General features: G+C 49.0%; 1 protein-coding gene and 1 long non-coding RNA gene across 7 annotated transcripts in view; both read right to left on the bottom strand.

Moving 5' to 3' along the window:
- Positions 1 to 556: 556 nt before the first annotated feature.
- Positions 557 to 2,866, bottom strand: LOC132531222 (uncharacterized). The gene is made up of 3 exons (XR_009544046.1): positions 2,703 to 2,866; positions 1,919 to 1,991; positions 557 to 862 (listed from the first exon to the last, which is right to left on the bottom strand). It is a non-coding gene; the product is annotated as an uncharacterized LOC132531222 (long non-coding RNA).
- A 683-nt stretch (positions 2,867 to 3,549) lies between these two features.
- NPAS2 (neuronal PAS domain protein 2) overlaps positions 3,550 to 17,024 on the bottom strand; it is a 181,510-nt gene continuing 168,035 nt past the window's right edge. For all 6 annotated transcript variants that reach the window (XM_060168870.1, XM_060168869.1, XM_060168872.1 and 3 more), the window contains 5 exons: positions 11,812 to 12,009; positions 9,830 to 10,005; positions 9,395 to 9,487; positions 6,738 to 6,903; positions 3,550 to 4,883 (listed from right to left, as the gene is read on the bottom strand). In XM_060168870.1, coding sequence (XP_060024853.1) covers positions 4,716 to 4,883; positions 6,738 to 6,903; positions 9,395 to 9,487; positions 9,830 to 10,005; positions 11,812 to 12,009 — 801 coding nt within the window. In that variant the 3' untranslated portion in view covers positions 3,550 to 4,715. The remainder of the gene's footprint in view (positions 4,884 to 6,737; positions 6,904 to 9,394; positions 9,488 to 9,829; positions 10,006 to 11,811; positions 12,010 to 17,024) is intronic.

Consider the following 17,024-nt stretch of genomic DNA (forward strand, 5'->3'; position numbering starts at 1 on the left):
CTAGAGGGCCTCGGGCGCGGGACCTGGAGCGTCGCGCTCTCTGCGCCTGCTTCCTGCCGCGCGACCCCGCCTCCTGCGCGCGACCGAGCGTGGGAGGGACTTGCGCCTCCGGCTTACTCTTCAGAGGAAACCGGACCTTGGTCCCCAGGTGGAGGAGGGCGTCGCGGAGAGGGTAGTCGCTCTTCTGTTTTTCCCACTCGCTCCGTGATTCGGCCAGCGGTGTCTGACCCTGTGTTCCCGGCTGGAGGCCCGGAGATGACTGACGCGGCTGCCGCCCTGGAGGGGCTCCGGTCGGGCAGAGCGGGCTCGCGAGAAGGGCGTCCTCGCTGCCCGGACCGGGGAGCCTCTCGGGGTTGGGTGGGGGGCCGCGATCAGCCGCAGTGGGACCTGGGCTAGGGGCGAGGAGGGGGGCAGAGCAGAGGCCTGCACAAGAAGTGTTTCGAAATCAAAATCGCCAGTTTGTAACTGACTATATGAAGTGTCAATTTAGGAGACTGTTAGTAGTTGACAAAATCACCTTAGAAAGGGAGAGTAAAATACTATACAAGCTATTACATTGGAGAAATCAATATGATTTCATGACCTTAAAGAAATACCTATTTTTCGCTCTGTCACAACAAAATGGCCCAATAATAGCAATAGAAGCAGCACTTTTATCCAACACCTGATGTAAGATACGTACCTTGAGAATGAAAAGGGAGGAACCTGACGCCAGGAGGTCGGGTGTGAGTTGACAGACTACAGAGCCAAGTCCCGCGTCCCCAGGCCAAACCCACGGGTTCACAACTCTGGACCTTCAGTCTGCTGATCAGAAATTGCGTTCTCTTTTGGAGGGGGCGAGGGCATGATAAGATCCTTAAACCTAGGGAGGTGTAAAAACTTTACTGGGTGAGTTATTGAAACCCTAGAACGGTATGGTATGTTAAAACTGGAGCGCTGAGAAGGTGTGAGAATGAGCATGTTGTAAAATACAGACGCGTTAAATCTGTGATATTCACATTTTGCAACCAGTTTAGATGTAAAGATATATATATATATAGTTATATTTTGTGGATCCTTTTAGAACTTTTAAGAAAGCTTCTGTATCAGACTTGAGATTTTAATTCTTACAAGGGTTATTTGTAATCTCTTTTCATAATTGGGGAAATTTTGGGGGTAAATTCCTAAATATTGACTCATTTGTTGTTTAAGTAGCATGTGATTAATAAGGGAAATGTTGACTATTTAATGGTTAAAAGAATGCTAATCGATAAATTTATAAGATTAGTCAGTTGGACATTAAATGACTTACAGTTAGTGGTGACTATCTTTCCACGTACAAAATCCCCTCTGACAGAAAGGAATTTACCAGCATGGAGGATAAAGTTTTTCAGTTTATGTCGATGGGTGGGGTCGTGCCTCCACTGAAAGAGGTGGGGACTTCGGGAGGGGCAGATGGTTTTAAAGGAAGTTGAGTCACATACTGAATTAAATTCAGGACCTTTTAAGGGTGTATAAAGTGGTAACCCAATATTGGAGTATATATTTTAAGGCCTGTGCTGATGGGTTACCCTGCTTCTCCCGTAACTGGACGTTGGCTGGTTAGGGAATAATCCTAAAGGAAAAATTTTTTTCTTTCTGATGAGCTTTTTTCACCTGGAAAAATAAAGCTGCTTCACAGATACCATAAGGCTGTATATTTCAGCTATTTAGTCAACCATGTTATGCATACAGAAGTATGCTGTCGTTTGTACGATCGCACATAGGCATTGTATGAAATTCATACGTCTGTGTCCAAAAAGCCACATATGTCATGTCTCTGGAGGATCCAAATTAGTTATTTGTCTAGGTTATTAAGGGATGACTTTAAAACCTTCAGGCTTCACATAAAGTGAAGAGAGAAACTGAAGCAATTTTCTACCCAACACCCACATTTTACCAGATAATTTTGGCAAGAGTCCAACATGTCATGACTTAGAATGATCTCATAGTTGATCAGTTCACCGTGTTGCCTGTATAAACAAAAATTTTAAATTAATTTAATGGATGTTAGTTGCCATTAGAGACAGAAGATACTACATTTTAACTGAGTTAGTTTAAAATATTCTAAAACTTGGTGTATTCCAGAGTTCACATTTCAGTCACTTCTCAAGAGCCAAGACGTTACAGTTTTCCAAATAGAAAGGTCATGGCTTTTCTCGAAACAGAACAGGATTGCAAAACGGTCTTTTAATGAGCAAAATTAAATGAATCAAAAGCTAAGGGATTAAACTTCCCCTGATGTTATGTGGGTTTAAAGAATTATTACCCAATAAGAGTTTTCTGAGTTTATCCAGACTCTGAACATGTGTAAGGTTTAAGCAATACTAAATTAAATTAGTAGCGTGACGTACTCCACCCTTTTCTAATGGCTTCCAGCTAGAAAATCCTAGGAAAACAAATATGCTGTTTCCATTAAAAAAGTTGTTCTACTTAGAAGTGCAGATTCTGACAGCCAATTAAAATACAAATTCTTTTACAGAAAAATCAGATCTGTAAACCTTTGAATTTACAAAACAGTTAAATTACAAAATAGGTAATCCAGTGTCACACAGACTTTTTGTTTTAAAACGAGGGTTCCTTTAAAGAGTAAATGATCCTAATATATGCAAAATATTTAGACTTACCTGTTTTCAGGAATATTGCAGTTGTGTGAATAATAAAACTCCTTTTGATGTATTTACCTGGCAGCCTCTGATGCCACTGAAAACTGATCCTGGCCAGAGAACGGAGAGGAGTTTCCCCTGTTTTGCAGGGAAGCAGGTAGAAGCACAGAACTCCAGTGATGGAGCAAGGAAAGGAACTCAGTTCTCTCGGGCCAATGCTTGCAGAAAGGGCTCTGCTGAGCATGGCCACGTCAGTGACTCTCAATCACGGTGTGCCAGGCACCCTCACTGCAGCGTGCTGAAGCCTCACGGGGAAGGGGGGATTGTCTGCTATTGCTGTACCTCCCCCGCCCACGTGACGCGGGCGCACATCTCCCACACAGACACACAAACCCTGCGCAAGTGCTAGCAGGCAGAGCCCATGCAACTCCAGCCCAGGTGAGTTTAACTACGGGCTATGCCTGCTTTGGGGGATGACAGCGTGGCCACCTCCGTGGACTACCTGTGTCCCTAAGGCGGGGGTGTTTCCAGGAGCTTCTGGCTTTGTCACTTTGTTGCGCTGCCATTTCCACAGTGAGCGGTTGTTTCCTTCTGGCACAATCTCTCAGATGAAGATCAGGGTCCCGACAGGCCGAAGCGCATGCTGAAGTCAAAGGTCCTAAGGCCATCACCCGGCTTACTTGTTGCTGGCTCCCGCCTTTTCCGTATCTTCGATTATCCTTAAAAACATCTTGAAATTAAAAAAAAAGAAGTTTATTGATGAAAAGATGTATGCGTGCATCTAGAAAAAGGGACAGAAACTGCCTCCGAAGGAAATCATACAAATTTGTTAATTTATTACAAAATGTCCACTCACAGAAATACACAAGAAAACTTTTATCCTCTTATATTTGGGAAAGGAACTGGTGTCTCAGATACAAAATAATTTACACATAATCCATACAATTTTATTTTATATAGAAATAGGTCCTTATTACAACAGCTGTACAATTCACTACACATCATCTTATAATTACATAAAATCTTTTCTTTAGAAACATCTCAACATAACAAAACATACAAAAAAAGCAAAGTGCATTTTGAAAAGGAAAATCCAATCCTCGGTCTTATCAGGAAAGATATGTAGAAAGATGCAGCATTCTCATTCCAAGGGCCAGCACGTGATGGGGCTTCCTGGGGACCTGCCGCTCCACGGACCCGTCTGGCGGGTAAAACCTTCCCAGTCCTCAAGTCCTCAACGAGAATTCCAGAACGTCAGCTACGGGATTGTGCTTTGCTTTGAGTCCGCCTTCGTGGTTGTAATCGCCGAAGTAAACAGGAAACAGTCCAGTGTTATATTCGGGGGCAAAAAAAACACCCCAAACCAAACCAATCCAAACCAAACCCCACCGGAACGGTGTGGGGTGAAAAGCCTTATTCCATTAGGGTCAGGCCGGAGGGTGTGGCGCTGCAGCCCGGTGACTGACCACCAGCTTTGCCATCTGATTGGTGGGCTGTTTTTGTTACTGGGGTCTCCAAATGAAGTCATGAGAGGAGACAGTATTTTTAAGAAAGGAAGGTGCCTAAGTTATCTCCTTGTGCAGCTGTGCAAATTAAAACAGAAGCAATCATCTAGAAATAACGAAAAAAATCATCTCTTTATTCTCTCTCTTCAACAAATCCCTGACCCGGTGCTTCTCCAACGCAGAGGAAAGAGAGTCAAGAGAGCGCAGGCCAATGAGCACGTGCGCACGGGCGGCAGCAGTGGGAGTGACCGGCGCGCTCCAGGGGCGGGGGCAGGATGCAGCGAGATGAGCCGTCACTAAGGTGAACTAAGTGATGCACTCCCGTGGGGACCGCGGTCCCTTCCAGGTATGGCTGTAGACTGTGGCCGTAAAGTGCAGGGTCAGGGAAACACGGCCAGTGTCCCTGCCCACTTCCACGGGCCGGCCGCTGTGCTCAGACGTTGTCACCATTCAGGAGCTCCGAAACGGATGCGGTGCGCACGAAAGCCGGGATGTCCTTTAAACTCTTCTCCCCAACTCCCTGGCCATCCCCCCCTCGACCGTCCATTGGTTAAAGCTGATGAGACCCAACTGAGGCGCCAGGGCACTACCGGGGTAGCTGCTGGAGGCCTGAGGACTCAGACAGGCTGCTGAGCCTTCGGGGAGGGCGCGAGGGTGCGGGAGGAGGGTAGCCCAGGGTCCCTGGCTGCTGCGAGTAGGTGGAGAGGCGGAGCGAGTCCTGCTGGTCACTGTGCAAAGAGGTTGGTGCCTGCACCTGGAAAGAAAGGAAATGGCTCTTTCTGCGCTTCAGGGACTCCTCCCCTGAACGGCTGGGGCGGTGATGTGGTCAGAATAAAGACCCTCCTCCCGGCCGGGGCCTGGGGGAGCGCCAGGCCGGGAGAGAGGAAGCCGAGGCTCTGCCAGAAGGGTGCGAATTCTAAAGCCCAGCTCTCTGCCAGCGCTAGGGGTACCTCCTGGCCCGGCGGCCGGGGCACGGTTTCCTGAGCACGTGCTGCACGTCGCCGGTGGGCTTTGGGATGTCGGAACCTGAGACCACACACACATAATGGATGGGGCAGCATCCGCGCCTGCGTGCCGTCTGCCTACTTTTCACCGGTGGCCCCTGATTCCAGAACTACTTCCAAGTACTATCACCGGCCGGCATCCACCAGGAAGCATCCTAATTTACAGCTCAGAACCTTCAACTGGTCAAACGTTAGCTCTGGATCCCTCCATCTCACCTCCCACGGTCCCCATCCATGAAACCTCCTCCGCCAGGCAATCCGGTCTGCCCTGCTCCCCACGCCACCCAGGCATGGCTGCTCCCCCGCTCTGGCTCAGGCTGCCTCACCTGCTGGAACACTGTCCCCTTCGCCCCCACTCTGCCGTCCCCGTCCCTTCTCCACCAGGGCCTCTCCCCGCACCACCCCCCCTTTTTTTGGCCAAGCCGGCAGCATGTCATGCGGGGATCTTAGTTCCCCAAGCAGGGACTGAACCTGTGCCCTGGGCAGTGGCAGCGCGGAATCGTAACCACTGGACCGCCAGGCCACCTAGCCACAGCACTCCACCCACACAGACCCAGGCCTGGGTGCCCTCTGCGATGTCCCCTGTCTCCCTGTGCTCAAGGCCCCTGAGCGCCCTTTGTACCCTGAGCCCTGCCAACACGTCTGTCACTCCGGATGAAGGAATATATGGGTGGCCTCTAACTCGCCGCCAGACGCTCCCTGCCTTCTCACAGCCCATCATTTCCCAGCCCAGATCCCTCGGGGGTCCTGCGGGCTGACGGGACAGGCAAAGCTGACGTCTTGGGTTGACTCCCACTAGGCCTGGAGTCAGGGAGATTTGAACACTATACCACAGTTGAGCAGCTCTGGAATTCAATTACATTCTAGACCTCAAGGAAGACTCTGCACCGCAGTCACCTTGCTCAGCCCCCTCTGGCTTTGAAGGGGCCCAAGCCGGGGGTGGGGTGCGGTTAGGGGCTGGAGGCCCCACATGACAGGGTCGGGCTGGGGCAGGAAGGGGCACCCGGGCAGGTGCGGGAGGGAAGGCCAGAGCCCCAGCAGACACTTCTGTCCCATCTGAGCCCCCAGCCACTTGCTCTCCCCTCCTTCCTTCCAGTGCACGTGGTACTTGCTGGAAGTAAGAAGTGACCACAAGGAAACATGCCCCCCATCTTCCTGGACAGCCCCAATTCCATGCAACGCCATCTCATTCATTTAAAGGAAGTTTGATGAATCTTTAAACATGATTTAATTTTATATTTGTATGAGACTGCAATATAAACACACTAACAAGTCCAACAAACATAGCAATCAGTGTCTGATTTTTGCTCTAAAAACTCCAGACACCATAATAAAAATTACTTTAAAAAAAAGGACCTTTTTAGCACATAACCACATGAGGCATAAGAGCTGCTTCTAAATTTCTCACACTGTATATACGTAGACTTTACCAACTTCGAGCATTATAAACTTTAGAAACTGTGAAGATTCAACTATGAATCTGTCTGGGGCTTATTTTGATACTGAGGACCAGAGCCCTACGGAAAGCCCGGGAGGGAGGGCCTGTCAGGCCTGGGCTGGGGGCTCGGCCCTGTCTCCCCCGCCCAGGTGCAGCCCGGCCCCACCTGCAGGAAGCACGGAGGCTGCTGCTGGGTCTGCGCAGGCTTCAGGGGCGACGGCTGGGAGGTGGGGAAGTGGGGGTGGAGCCCCATCAACAGGACAGGGGTCGAGGCGCTGCTGGTGGTGGTGTGCACGTCTGGGTTTGGACACGCGGCCTGGCTCTGTGGATACCTGTTTGGTGACACGTAAGAAAGACCTTTAAAAAAAAAAGCTATTGACACGACACCAAGAACATGGGCAACAAGAGGAAAAAGAGACAGACTGCACTTCATCACAAAGACCTGTGTGCGTCACCCTATCCATGCAGGGAAAAGGCTGCTGGAAAATCCTTTGCAAATCATATATCTAACAAGAGACTGACATCCAGGCTATAAATACAATTCCTACAACTCAGCCATCACAACAAATGCAAGCAACCTGATTAAAAGATGGGCAAAGGGCTGGAACAGACATCGCCGTAAAGAAAAGCTACAAATGGCCAATAAGCACGTGAAGAGATGTTCAATACCATTCGTCATTAGGGAAATGGAAATCAAAACCACAATGAGACACCACTTCACACCCATTACAATGCTATTATGAGAAAAACCAGAACGTAACAGTGTTGGCAAGGATGTGGAGAAACTGGAACCCTTGTGCACTGTTGGTCGGAGTGTAAAATGGTACAGCTGCTGTGCAAAACAGTACGAAGTTTCCTCAACAAGTTAAACTTAGCATTACCATCTGATCCAGCAATTCCACTTCTGGGTGTATGCCCCCCAAAAGTGAAAGTAGGGACTAAAACAGATATTTGTACATGCATGATCATAGCAGCATTTTTTACAATAACCAAAAAGTGGAAGCAACCCAAGTGTCTGTCGATGGATGAAGGATAAACAAAACGTGGTCTATACAGACAGCGGACTATTACTCAGCCTTAGAAAGGAAGGAAATTCTGTCACATGCTACGACATGGGTGAGCCTTGAGGACGTTATGCTGAGTGAAATAAGCCCATCACAAAATACAAATACTGTACGATTCCACTTAGATGAGGTACCTAGAGGAGACAAATTCAGAGAGACAGAAGGCAGAAGGGCGGGTGCCAGGTGCTGGGGGAAAAGCGAATAGGGAATTAGGGTTTAATGGGGACAGAGCTTCAGTTTGAGATGATGAAAAAGTTCTTAAGATGCACAACATCTTAAGATGGTTGCACAACAATGTGCATGTACTAATGCCACTGAACTGTACACTCAAAATTAGATAAAATGGTAAATTTCATGTTATGAAGAATATACATATATATATTTTTAAAGAAAGAGTAGTTAATGAAAACGGTCCAATAACAAAGGGAAGGCTGCTTGGGAAAGCTCTGGAGGGGCCCAGACCAAGAACAGATATTTAAAGACACTACAGAGAAGTCCATTTAGCATTATATTTTTAGAAATGTTATATCGCTGTATGGGTCATTTAGTAACAGGCATTGGGGATTCCAAGATTCCCCTGAAGGGGCCTCTGTGTGTGGCAGGCAGACCCTGACCCGCCCTAGAAGATGGAGTGTTAGGTCATGTCTGGAAGAGAAGGTGGGGAAGGTGGGGACGGTATAAATAATTGGGTTGACCGAAAATGGCAGCTTTCCTCTAGAGTTCCCAGAGGAAAGAATTTCCAGTTTTGCCTAGTTCACTGCATTTTAAGCATCTCTGGACAGCGACATTTTTGTTTCCACTTATTTGGATCACTTGGAGAGGTCAGAAACCAAACCCAACACTCCCCGCACCCCCTGCCTGATTGAGAGCATCATCAGAGAATCTGAAGGTGGTTTCCCCGCAGTGCCCAGCCCCTGCCCGCCTCTACCATCATAGGGGTTTCACGGATGTAGGTACAGGCCCCAACCCTCAGAATACGCAGTAACCACCCGATGTTACTATTATTACTGGCTGAAGGAGGACACAGGAGGAAGGAAGCGGAGGGGATGGCCCCAGGGATGGCTGCAAGGCCCCCGCATGGGGGTGTGGCAGGCCTCATCAGCTAGCACTGTCCTCGTGAACTTCTGACACAAATTAAACCAGTGTTGTATACGACAATGGTGTCTGCTTCATCTCCAAGGGCTAGAAACTATTTTCCAGTAGCTTTTCAAGTATTCCCTCTGTCTTCAGTAACCTCTGTCCCTAATAATTCAACGGCAAAGCAAAGCTGCTTCTTCGGGTCCCGGGGGTTGCAAGCAAAGAGCCCGGGGGAGAAGAGAGAGAGAGAGAGAGAGAAGCGTGCGTGTCTGGGAGGGCAGGAGAGTCCCACATCTGCAGGGGTTTCCAGCCCCCGGCACGGCACCGGAACCACAGAGCAGGCGAGCCGGGTGTGCCCTCGGGAAGGCGGGGAAGGCTCCATTTACCTGGGATGTTACCACTTAGACCTGCGAAGATCGGAAGGTGGTGACAAACTTGACGTATAACTAATAGTTTCCTTTGGGTCCTGTTCTCGGCATGGGACGCCGACACAGTTTTCTCTCCCGCCACGGGGAATGGAGAAAGAAGAGCTGAGAAGAGTCCTTTCGAAGGGTGTTGGCACACCTGGACCCTGCCTGTGGTGCCAGACTCACAAGGGGTGCAGCTGGTCCAGGCAGGTGAAACCCCGGCAGCCTGAGACCGTCGGTGTGGCTCCTCCTCCCCCCGCCCCCGGGCCACCTACCTGACTTGCCGTCCAGGCCTGCCGACCTCTGAGGGCCGCCTCGCGTCGCAGGGCCCGGGCATCATGGGCTGGATGGGCTGACTCAGCAGCAGCCTTCGAGCAGAGGAAGAGATAAACGGGCGGCTTCGATCAGTGCCCACGCTGCAGGCCCACCGGCCGACCCAGCGCCTGCCCAGCCTGCCTGCACCCTTTCTGGCTGACCCGGATCCCCACGGGGCCTGCTCCGTCCTCAGAGGGTCCTTGAGGCAGCAGGTCACTTCCTCTGGCCATCAAGACCCTCGCCCTGTCCTGCCGCTTCCTGAGCTGAGATCAGCTGCAGAGGCCTTAGAGCCTAACGGTCTGAACTTTGCCTCCATCTCCGGCAGAAAGAAGACCAGAAAGGGACGGTATAAAACTACGTCTCAGTCATCTTTCCAACAAGGACAGGGTCCGCACCTGAGCTGCCGATCGTGGCTGAAGTCCGGGCTGGGCTGGCCCTGGCTGGCCTCCTGGGAGGCGGAAGCAGGCGTGGTCAGGCTCAGAGCCGGCGGGAGCACAGCAGACGTGCTGCTGAACTGGGGCGTCAGGCTGTTCCCCTGCATCATCTGCGGGCTTCTCAATGGCTTTGGACCCTGGAGCAGCCATTGCGGTGAGAAAGGTAAACCTTCAAGTCAACTCGGGTATCACCTCCCCAGAACCTCTGTCTTTCACCCACTTTGGCCTTTGCACTCGCTTAGGACCCAATGACTATTGACTGAGCTGTTGTGAACTTGTCTTTCCCGTTGGATTGTCAGCATCTCAAGGATTCTTTAAATCCTTTGGGGCAAGGACAGTGCCGGGCTTGCGGCAGACAAGCAACCAACGTGCATTGAATGGAACTAGGAACTACTTTCTGCTTCATAGATTCCACTCCCGACTCATGGATCTCCTTGCTGACTCTCTAAATCGCCAGGCCCACCCCTGCCCCAGGGCCTTTGCACTTCCTCTACGTGGAATGCTCTTCTTCTTGGTACCAGTATGCCTCCTTCTCTCACAGGCTCAGTTCTTCACTCACATATTACCTTCTCAGTGAACCTCCAGCCCCTCGCCCGCCTTCCCCAGCCGTCTCACATCACCAATTGTGACACTGTTAATTGTCACTTGTTTGTTTCTCTCTCCCCACTTGGATCAGAGATTTTTTTCCTTTTCTCTTTTGTTCACTGCCGCCCCTCAGTGCTCAGGACTTAGTGCCTGGCACGCATTTGTTGAGTGAAATTGTAAATGAATGAGGGAATGAGCTTGCATGTCCTTTTGCTTTTTGGGTTTTCCACTCTGTTTCACTGACACCATTAATATGATGGTACCACCATATTCTCAGGCTTTTACAAAATCTTTGAACATGGTGTAAATCCTACCTCAGTTTTTTTCTTCTCCAGAATGTTCTTGGCTAGTCTCATCCATTAATTTTCCTGTTAACCTTTAGAACCCAAAGGCTGCATTTTAAAGTAAAACCCTTAAATCTGGGTGAAGATGGAGACACTCTCCTATACACAGACTTCTCCATATTTTATCGTACATCAATGTTTATGTCCCAGAACTCCTGCTAGACTAGAAACTCCCTGGGGTCAAGGACAGGGCTCATTTATCTTTGTTCCCCTGGGAGCCCAGCAGATGTCACTGAATCCATGTGAATATAAGAGGCTTCAGGAGAGGCTGTCTCCCGCCTTCCAAGCTGTGATCATCTGGAAACGAGGGCTCAGAACTTCTCGATTCCATTGGATTCAGTGCCATTGACTGATGGGTGACCCTGTCAGACTGCAAGGTCACTGGTGGCTTGTAGTAAGTGGTAATGGCTGTGAGGATGGGGCTCAACAGGGAATCTGGGGGACCGGGAGAAGCTTGGTGGCCCTGGGGAAAGGGATGACGAACAGAAGTGGATAACTGTGCTCTCACACTGGTAATGGCTAAAACCAGCAGTCGGTGATGGGCACCAAGGACATGCATGTGGGGACGTGTGGCTTTCGGCATGCATGTCTGGGATGGCCATATCCACCTCCAGCCCAGCTCAGGATCAGAGCTGAAAGTTTCAGCTGCATGACACCTCTTCTTTTTTTTTTTTTCTAATAAAGTTGTTCCTTTTATTTATTTATTCCCCCTGCACCGCACGGCTTGCGCGATCTTAGTTCCCCGACCAGGGATCGAACCTGCACCCTCGGCAGTGAAAGCGCGAAAGCGTGGAGTACTAACCACTGGACTGCCAGGGAATTCCCTGCATGATACCTTTAAGGTATGTTAATATACTGATAAAACAGAGAAGGAAACCAATGGAACTTGGGGCTTCAAAGTGACAAAATAAAGAAAAGAAAAACCCCACCATCATCATCCAGCTCGGGTCACAGGGGAGGTAGGTTCCTGGTCTGCTGGTGGCAAGGACTGAGTCTGGAGACAAGCATGTTTACCTGGGTTGATATCGCACTCGAGTCTCTGAGCAGGTGCTGGCTTGTGACCTGGGCAGAGGCCACCTGCCCCAGAAGCTGAGGGCTGGCCACGAGCTGGGGCTGGGGGCCTGGGCCCGATCTCTGCTGGAGCTGCTGCTGAGCCCCGGGCCGCTGGGCACTGCTGAAGCTCAGGGATACGTCTGGCTGCTGCAGAAACATCTGGAAGCAGAAGCAAAGCCCTTTTTAGGCTGGGATCACAGTGCCTTCACAGGCCTGCACCTTCTTTGTATGGCCTGTCCCTGGCAAGACGGCAGCTTTCTCACTCCCTCTGACCTGCCTGGGGAGGTTCACCCACTGGACTGAGTGCCTGGGATGCCACCAGAAGAGTGCACGGCCCGGAGAGGGGAAGTGGGTCAGACGGATGCTGACCCTGCCCTCAAGAAGGTTCCGGTTGAGCGACTGGGGTTCTAACAGTGTGAAAGATGCTGAGACCCAGATATGTCATTTGATATGCTTGTTTAGTCTGGGTTGGCTTATCCATTTCTTATTAGAAGGAAAAACATCTTGTGAATGGAGGGAATGATGCAATCACAGTGGCAGAGGAGGGTTGGCTGACCAGTGGTGTGGGGCGCATCGTCCCGGCAGTAGGACCTGTGCCTGGTTTTGAACCTCTGACCGTGACCATGGTCTGTACCCATCCTGCGATTAGCATCTTCCACCCCAGCTTCCAGCTGAGAGGGCAGATCTGCTCTGGTTAATTAGTTGCCTCTGCATTCCCAGGAAAGCAAATAAATCCAAAGGGTGACATAACATCAAGTCCATGCACTTTAAAATGATGTTTAAGAATAGGTTTTGGGGCTTCCCTGGTGGCGCAGTGGTTGAGAGTCCGCCTGCCGATGCAGGGGACGCGGGTTCGTGCCCCGGTCCAGGAAGATCCCACATGCCGCGGAGCGGCTGGGCCCGTGAGCCATGGCCGCTGAGCCTGCGCGTCCGGAGCCTGTGCTCCGCAGCGGGAGAGGCCACAGCAGTGAGAGGCCCGTGTACCGCAAAAAAAAAAAAAAGAACACGTTTTACAATCACCATGCTAATCTCTATTTGTTACCTAAGATGTCTCAGACATTCAATAGGCTGCAATATATCAGCCTGGTTGTTTTAATGGGAAAGGTTTAAGACAATTTAATGAAGTTTATAAAGAGTGTTTAAGTGGTTCTGAGAACCTTGATACACCTCGTTTATAAGTTTGGCGTATTCAATTTAAAAGAATTCCTTAAGTGCCCAGAAAGATTTTACTTCTTAGGTTTATAAGTCTGCCTTGTTAGGTACATGAAATGTTTGAAAGGTTCAGATATATTAAATTTGTAAGTTAATGGCTTTGGTAGAGAATGTTGACTATTTACCATTTGTTAAATTTATAAACTGATTGAACGTGAACAAACACAAGTAAAAGCATTGCTATTTTCAGCCAAATCAGTAGATTTGGAAATAAAATATAATCTGTGAATTGACGCTAAAGGCTTAAGAAAAACAACTTCAGTAATTTCAATAATAATTTAAACCTAAGACCTGTAGCTCTTTTAACAAAAGCTCCTCTTGGGCATTAAAAACTGGTATTATCTGTATCAGATTCTTTTTTTTTTTCATCTTTATTGGAGTGTAATTGCTTTACCAAGGTGTGCTAGTTTCTGCTGTATAACAAAGTGAATCAGCTATACATATACATATATCCCCATATCCCTTCCCTTTTGCGTCTCCCTCCCACCCTCCCTATCCCACCCTTCTAGGTGGTCACAAAGCCCCGAGCTGATCTCCCTGTGCTATGCGGCTGCTTCCCACTAGCTATCTACTTCACGTTTGGTAGTGTATGTATGTCCGTGCCACTCTCTCACTTTGTCTGTATCAGATTCTTGACAAGCAGTGTTGCACTCCATTTTAGGCCCTTAGCTTTGACGGCTAAGGCTCTCTCCTTCAACCCCGATTCCTGTACTCTGTGTAGCATAACCTCATACCCAGTATGGAACTGACATGCCGACATTTCCTGAGTGACAGAGGGGTTTTGGAACAACAGATGTGAAATCACGCCAGGCAGACACTTAGTTAGTTCAAGCATCCGCTCCGTAGGGGGTGTCAAGTCATCTCCCAGAGACCCGCGCGAGGTTCCCATCTAGTGCCCTTCCTGCCACACCACCAGGTCTCCCTACTTTCCTTCATACCCCACCCCTACCAGAAAAGCCTGCAGTTTTGAATGAGGGCTCTTTGTCACTTTAGAAGTGAAGAAGAATGTTCTGGGTCTTCAGCCTCTCAGATTCAACACCCAAACCTTTAGGATTAGTGCTTTACGCAATCTCAGTGACCTGGCTTGTTTAGAGCACACAGGGTAATTTACACTTCAGCAAAAACCCAATATTCAAACTAAATAACATGCATTTTTCTGGTGGGATACAATTTACCGTCTAATTAGAGTTCAAATAAATGCAACCTTTATGCATGACAGGCAGTATAATCTAGCTTAAATCAGACAGACTTTAGTTCAAATTCCAACCCCGCTATGTACTAGTGGTATGACCTTGGGCCCTTTTCAAAACTTTTCAAAGTCACTGTTGGTTTCCTCACTAATAAAACAGTGACATTAACAGCACATACCTCATAAAGATTAAATGGGACTTATGCTGAGGCATAGCACTAAGTGCTCAATAAACGTTAGCTAATAACAATAACACTAAAATAGAAAAGGAGCTCCTTTGCCTCTCTGGGCATATAAAAACGATCTGAGGAATGAACAGAACAAATAAATGAATCAACAAACAGATTAAGCTTTTGCTCAAAGGGAAACTGTTTATGCTTGCGTTATGGCAGAGATTGCTTGGTCTGCTACTCTGTCCCACTGATGTATGCTCTCTGAGGGCAGAAACCCTGTCCTGAGTGTCTCTGTATCCCCACAGCACCTAATCAAGGGCCTGGTACATACTGGGTGTCTGCCAGATGGGTGGATGGATGGAAGGATGGAGGGGTGGGGGTGTGTGTGGGTGTATGGGTGTGTGGATGGATGGATGGTGAATGAATAGAGGGATGGAAGGAAAGGTGGAAGGATGGATTAAAGAACCAAAGACACCATTGTCACAGGTGTCTTTCTCGGTATTTCTTTCAACCGCCAGTAGAGGGCGCGAATGCTCTCTCAAAAATAAATTAAGAAGCGGCCTCCCACGGACGCAAGGGGTGACAACTTTTCAACAGAACAGCAATCTATGTAGCGCCCTTCATGACCCCATCTAGGTGCAAACACAACACCCTGAGAACCTCTCCCTCATAACCCAATCTTTTTTGGAAAAAAAATCATACTTAGCAAGCATCTCAGGCACACATAGTATAGTCTCAATGAAAGCTCCGAGCCAATGGACGAGGTAGGAAAGTCCGCTGAACTTGGGATAAAGGACTTGGGTGGGGGGGAGGGGCGAGGGGGATTGCTACTGGGTACACATACCTGCCTCTGCTTTAGCGACAATAAAGGAGAATTTATAGCTTAAGAAGATGACTTCTTAACTAGGCTCTGGGGTCAGTTTTAGAGAAAGCACGAGAGAAACAGTTCCCTAATTCAAGTGGAAAAAGTCATTAGAGGAAAAACATACTTCTCATTTTCCAGAACAAACCAATCCTACGCTCACATATGGTTTGTCATTGTTCTTATATGCTTAGCTTTACAAATACTTATTATTACAAAACATTTCAGAAGTACAGAAGATAGATATTGTATAATGAAGTCCCACGTATCATAACTAGACTTCAGCAATTATCAACGTTTTGCTCTTAATCTATCCCCCCACTTTTCTCGGGGGGGAGGAGTGGAGTAATTTTTACTTGCTTATCCTTTATGCTTGACTCACGTATTTTTTTTTTTTAAACGTCACATTCTGGCTGAACATTTCAGAACGTATTTCTTTAAATCCTTAGACTTGCAAAAATACATGAAGAAACAGTCCTTGAGGAATCGTTCTCTGGTTTGACTATCTGTGGATTTCCAAGTTCACTGGAAAATTCCACTGCAAAGATAAGGTCACAGGGAAGAAACCAGGAGAGGTAAACGCAGGAGGCTTGGTTTCCACGTCATCCCTTACAAAGCTCAGGTGCTAGACGTTGGCGGGGGTCAACAAAATGCACTATCAGGACAAAGAAAAGCAATAACCCTTCATGTCAAGGAGTGAAAGAGATAGCTTTGTGTCCTGGTTATTTAAGAGTTCAGCTTTAAAGTTGAAAATAGAAAAGTTCGGGCTGTGAGGCGGCTGTTTATCCGCCTACCTTGCTTTCAGCAGCTTCTAACGCAAGGCCCCCTCCCTGTCAGTGTAAAAATTCCATTCAAGTAATTGGAGTTGGGAGTTCCAGCCATCGGACCCTGGATCAGTGAGAAAATAAGACTGCTGGGAACAAATAAGTAACAAGGGACTGACACCTTGATGACTCCATGCGTTTTCACCTAAATGCTGCAGTCTTGTCCCTAGGCAGTTTGGGGGTGTCGCTGAGGAGGTGGGTGGGGTGAGGGGCTGTGGGCCGGGAGCAGGGCTGTGGGCGGGGCTTGGTGCCCAGGGCTCTGCGCAGGTGCACCTGACTGGGCTCCCCTGCCTTGGGTGGGGGGAGGGGCCCCGCTGGACAGAGAAGGCTGCTTGGGGTCCCTGAGCTTCTGGAGAGCCCGCCGGGAGCGCCTATGGGGGCCCAGGGAGGCAGGATGGCCGGCTGTAGGCGTCTCCAGGCTGCCTAACACCTCTGCACTATCCTGCGTTCATCTCCGCTCAGGGTTGTGCCCGTTGGGGTGTTATTGTGTCCACACGCAGGGCCGTGTGGATGCTGGGGCAGGGGGCAGCAGGGCCAGTGCTCCAGCTGTTTCCCCCAGGGGTGTCTTCTTCTTCCTTCTGTCTCCCCAAGTGGCTGCCAATGCTTACCTCTCTCAGGGCAGACTCCAAGGTTGGCGACATTTACAACCAAGGGCATGCACTTGGGAAGAAAAACAGTCCTGGACTAATTTAAGTGAAAATAATTTATCCTTGAAAGAGATCCAATATATAAAGTTTTTCCTCCAGAAAGAATCTCTCGAAAGGCTTCAAAGATGTGACATCTGGGGGTGGGGTGGGGTCACGGTTGAAAGCAGCCGCTCTCAGAGCATGCAGAATGATGCCCCAATCGCTATGCTGCAGTGGGGTGGCCCGGGGGTGCCAGGGTACTGACCTCCAGCTCCCACCTCCTTTGCC

This window comes from Lagenorhynchus albirostris, chromosome 13, assembly GCF_949774975.1.
Source record: "Lagenorhynchus albirostris chromosome 13, mLagAlb1.1, whole genome shotgun sequence".
NCBI classification, from domain to species: domain Eukaryota; kingdom Metazoa; phylum Chordata; class Mammalia; order Artiodactyla; family Delphinidae; genus Lagenorhynchus; species Lagenorhynchus albirostris.